Source organism: Saccostrea cucullata, unplaced genomic scaffold, assembly GCF_032062105.1.
Source record: "Saccostrea cucullata isolate Sc308-1 unplaced genomic scaffold, CSIRO_AGI_Scuc_v1 ctg362, whole genome shotgun sequence".
Lineage (NCBI taxonomy): Eukaryota > Metazoa > Mollusca > Bivalvia > Ostreida > Ostreidae > Saccostrea > Saccostrea cuccullata.
In genome coordinates this window covers 361,153-366,733 of record NW_026930844.1, presented here as the reverse complement: position 1 = coordinate 366,733, position 5,581 = coordinate 361,153, and the positions used below count along the sequence as shown (strand labels likewise).

General features: G+C 34.6%; 1 protein-coding gene across 1 annotated transcript; it reads left to right on the top strand.

The window, feature by feature from the left end:
* Nucleotides 1-715: 715 nt before the first annotated feature.
* On the top strand, nt 716-1,582 carry LOC134230311 (GTPase IMAP family member 9-like). The gene has a single exon (XM_062712081.1). The coding sequence runs from the start codon at nt 716-718 to the stop codon at nt 1,580-1,582; it is 867 nt and encodes a 288-aa protein (XP_062568065.1).
* The last annotated feature ends 3,999 nt before the right edge of the window (nt 1,583-5,581 follow it).

Genomic DNA, 5,581 nt, shown 5'->3' with positions numbered 1-5,581 from the left:
TTTAGAAGGCATTTTGCAGCGGGGGACATAACATTACTATTTGCTTGGAAGAAATGCGGACTTTTTGTGGCGGCGGACATAGTGTCACGATTTTTCCGAAAGAGAGGCGGCTTTTTCTTCTCGTTGGACAATATTACGATTTGTTACCAGAAGGCATTTTGTTGCGGCGGACCTAAAATTAATATTTTTGTGGGAGAAATGCGGACATTTCATGGGGGCGGATATAGTGTGACGATTTTTTCGAAAAAGAAGCGGACATTTCGTGACGGCGGACTTAACCTGACGGCGGATAAAACGTGACTCAACACCGTTACTAAAACACTGTCTTTGGCTATGCGCAATGCAGTTGACGGAATTTTTGAAAAAAAAATAGTATTATGAATTCCCACAAATGTAATAAGATATCATACTTTACAAGGTTGAAAATACAATCGTGAATAATCTCAATTATTTTCAATGAAAACATGTTACATGTAAATATACAATAAATTTACAGTAATACAGCATATTCTGCTGTAAGTTTTCTTCACTCATTAGTATTATTAGCATTTATACAAAAAATAATCTTAATAACTATAATCAGTTGATTTATCTAAGCTCTTTTACAATATAAATTACATCGACTAATTTAAAAAAAGATTTCAACAACCGGATTAGTCGTCACATGTATTTTTTTTTGTTTTGTCAAATAGAACCAGACGATGATGGAATCCGTATGATACTTATCGGTAAAACTGGAACTGGTAAAAGTGCAACCGGTAATTCCATCCTTGGAAAATATGTTTTTAATTCCTCAGAAGGAGTGGAATCAGTCACAAAGACATCAAGTTATAATATTACCGATAGATTCGGGTATAAAGTAACTGTTATCGATACTCCTGGACTTGAAAACACAGCTATATCAGAGAAAAATATTTTTGTTGAAATTTGGCAAGCATTTCTAATGGCATCCCCTGGTCCACATGCCTTTATACTGCTGTTAGAACCCGGTAGACTGACAGAAGAGGATGAAGAAGTGGTACAAAAATATCAAAATGTCCTTGGTGATGAATTCACAAAGTATTTGGTTGTTTTATTCAAAGACAAAAATAAGTTAAGGGATCTAGGACTGACAATGGAATATATTCTAAACACAATATCTCCAGAAAATAAGATGGCTAAACTATTGAATGCTGTGAACAAACGATATTCTGAAATAGATTACTCTCCAAACTTTCATGAGCAGGAAGAAGACGTTCAACAGTTATTACAAATAATAAATGAGATGAAAAAGAATAATAAGCCACCTTATCTCAAAATTAATGCAGAAACGTTTGGGAAAAATTCTTTTCGTTATTTATGGACAACTGATTCTGAGAAAAAGAACACTTTTGTTGGCTTTCCTGAAGGTATTCCCCAAACAATTGAAGCGATGACCAAATCTGTCAGTGGTAATGTTAAAAAAATAATGAAATCTATTGCTATTAAATCTATAACGTATGTTCGTCCAGACATAAGTGAAGATTCAGCTACCCAAATGATAGAAGCTCTGTCGTCATTTGTCTCTCTAGGTTTCCAATATTATAAGGAAAATGATGATTAGTTTACAATAAAGTATGTGCGTTTCCTGATTCTGTTGTCGTGATTTAAGAGTTCATTGTTCATATCAACATGTCACTCCTTATTAACGGCAAGTGGAACTGAAGATGCCACTTGGACAACAGACGGCAAAGTTGTTTATTGCTGACAGAGACCTAGATGATATCATATTTTTGATTTTTTATTACTTTCTCTTTTTTTGTTTTGTGGTTTCTCGTTTCAGCTATCCTAGAACTATTTTTTATGTTGAATATAATTATGTTATTTTTTTAAAACAAAATTAGAGGAAAATAAAGTTATATTTCAATCGTAGAAAAAAAGGCCAAACTGATCATGAGCTTATAAAATTAAAACTGCCATCCACGGTAACATTTCTTGTTAAGAGAAAGCTGTTTATGTCATACATACATAATGTTAATATTCTTTGTTGTTTAATACATTCTCTGAAGCATTCTACTTTCCCATTTTTTCGTTCGATCACCGTTCTTTCAAAGTTCGTTCAGTGTGAGTTCACCGTTCGCCCTTCGTTCACAGTTTTGCTTTCACCGTTCACCGTGCGCTCGGATTCACCATTTTGCGTTCACCGTTCACCGTGCGCTCGGGTTCACCGTTGGCGCTTCGTTCCGTTTACTTTGCGTTTACCTTGCGTCCAACGTTCATTTATCGTTCAGATTTCATTGTCATTGGGAACTCCGAAGTGATAGGACTTATCTTTTTGATGTTAAGGATTTACACGTTTATCAATTAAATAAATTAGATATCGTGTTTGAAAATAATTATCTCATTGCAAAATTATGTATGAGATTAATTTTTCTATTATTTCTATTCATTGAATTTTACATAATAATACATTTAAGTACCTACATGTATGTAATCTCTGTTGAGATTCTGCTAGGCTAGATATTTGGACTGACGCCTACAGAATCTCTGGACACTTCTTCATAATTCATGTCTGGAAATTAAACTCAAACTTTGGCCGACTATAGTATAGAATTATTTACAAAGGCAACACTACTGCTCGCTACAATTTAGTCATTTGGTTGCTTATTTGACTATTTCACTATTATTTCTACATAATTTACTGTTAAACCATGTAAATCCCAATATATAAAAAAATATTCACTGAAATCCCATGAACCATGTTTTGAATTGGGATTTCAGTGTATATTTTTTTATGTTTGGATTTACATGCTTAAACAGTAAGTTATGTAGAAATAATAGTGATTTAATTTAATTTTTGAATAATCAAACAACTGTGGATGTAAAATTGTGCTGCTTTTTATGAGTTCAAATTTGCTGCTCAATAATACATCCCTAGTAACGAAAGTGATTTGAAACAAGGGGACTTAATAACAGATACACAGATCTAGTAGCCATGATGTTTGTTTACACGAGGTAAGAGTGATCTACTATTTGAAGTTAAAAGTACATTTATGAAATGTAGAATTTTCCATGTAATTCCATGGACTGGAAATGTGGGATTGCATAGATACAGATGAATCAGCTGGTTGTCAAGGGGATTTGTCCCCATACCAAACCAGGTTACTACGTTTTATTCTTGTGTTTCTTTTTGGAAATTAACCAATGAGAGACTAGAATAAAATAAAAATTAAATTACTACTGAATTCGATTGTTTAAATCCTTGATTAATTATGTCGATATAAAATGTTAAAATATACATAGTTAGAAAAGTGTTTCCATGAGTTGGGAATGAATGTTACAACACTGCAGTGTGTAAATCAGCGTGAAAGTTTTGTTTTTTCTTTAATGAAACGCAAGTGGTGTGAGCAATGACGTAAAATTGGTCCAAATCGGCCTTGTAGTCAATAATTATCTGCCACTATATCCAGCGATGGGAAATACGAAAGACAACAAATGCAATTTTAAAAATTAAAACTGCATGGTTGCCGGCCGGACTTTCAAAGGCCCAACGATGTATTGCGAATCATAAAACGATGTCCCAGAGTAATCATTGTTCAAACATAAGTAAATATAATATTCTTACGTCACTAACTATGATGCAAAGTTTAGTTGAACATCAACCGATGATCGGCCGATGTATGTTGCCCACTACTCACCCCTCGATGTCTTCAGATTCAACAGACACTTGACGATGTTCGTCATACACTAGTCAATCCTTGAGAAATGTGGTAAAGTATAAGTCACATTATCCAGCGATGGGGTAAACGATGAGAAACCAATGCGTTTATTGATGAAAATATAGTGATTGCCGGCCGGGCACCACCAATGATCGGACGGTGTCTGAGGCCATTTTGCGAACACGTGGGGTCATCGGTAGCAAATAATACGTAGTTTAAATTCAGCGATGTCTCCAACGATGCCTCACATCGCTCCTCATCGGCAACCCATCATTAACACATTTTTCAAGAATCGGCCAATGTATAGCCAAGCATCGTCCAATATCCAATGAATCTGAGGTCAACGGGGAGTTAAGTGGTGTTCAACGGATTACAACCGATCATCGTTCGATGTTCGACCAAACACTGGTCCGTAGTCGACCGATGTACGAACGATGTTCACCAATGTATGAGCGATGTAATATTCATCGGCCGATTATCCTGAAACATCGTTTTATGATTAGCAATGCATCGCTGGGCCTTTGTAAGTCCGGCCGGCAACCACACCATTTTTCTCATAAAATGCATTGGTTGCCAATCGTACATGTATGCACATCACTGGATAATGTGACTGATACTTTTAGGACTACTTGGCCGATATGTACCGATGCTGGGGCATTGTTAACACCAATGATTACCACCGATTACCACCAGTTTACGGTTTCCGGCCGGGAAATGTGACATAGGCATTATGATGGGTTGCCGATGAAAAGCGATGATGGGCATCGGTGGAGACATGGCTGATTTTTATTAACTTCACCTAATTTTCTACCGATGACCCCAACCGATTTGCCAAAGGCATCAGTCAACGTCTGATTCATATAGGTGTTTGGCCGTTAATCACGCCATTTTTATCAGAAAACGCATCAGTTTCCCATCGTATAACCCATCGCTTGATAATGTGACTGATACTAAATACTTATCAAATGGCCTTATGGCTCTTTAATTCAGTTCATAGTCTATAAAAAATACATATAACATCATATACAATGATATCATATCTATGCTTATAAATATTGGAGTTACACTAAATTTTTACTTTGTTAAAATTAATAAATGTTGCTCAACTTTTTGTACGAAAATTAATCACCTGTTTTCATCTCTGATATAATATCTTTACAAACAAGAAGACCAATGAGAAACTTGCATGATTGATCATCCTTTTTCATGAAGACACATCCTAGAAATCACTAGAAATCATCTTTAGTGAAAGGAGAGGAGGACCTTTAGATGAAAAAATCATTTATTTTTTATGCTTTATATATTTCTAATTTGGTATGTCTCAGTTAAAGCAATAAGTTTCTAGTCTTATTTTAAAGATATTTTATGAATCTTACTATGCATCACAGTGTGGGAGTAAAGTTTTGATTTTCCATGTTTCTGGGCCAATTACTCTGTCCAAAATGGGAACTTTTTAGCACAGAATGAATAGTGTTAAGACTTTGATAAAAGCAAGTTTTTTCTGTCACATTGAATATAAAAAGTTGAAATTTCCTACTTTCTAAGCAAATTTGAGCAAAAAATTCAAAAGATAATTTTCATTCAATATTAAAATGTTTATACGTTGAAATGCAAGTTCATAATTTTAATTATCAAATAAATATTATCAAAGAGTAAAGCTGAACACAATATTGCACAGGCTATATAGTAAAATTATACATAAGCAGGAGATAAAAATGCACCATGTTTAAATTCCTCAAGTACGAGAGAAACAAAATATGACGTCACGCATCTGCGAACTAAGTGAAATAAGACATACCTACAACAAACCTCCGTCATCAACCATGTAAAAACATTGAGCTCTCTATTTCACAAAATACTCCATCATGTTCAGATCTTGACCCGTTTTTATGTAATAATATTGT

Coding starts and splice junctions, on each gene's coding strand:
- LOC134230311 (XM_062712081.1), top strand. CDS start 716: ATGATACTTATCGGTAAAACTGGAACTGGTAAAAGTGCAACCGGTAAT.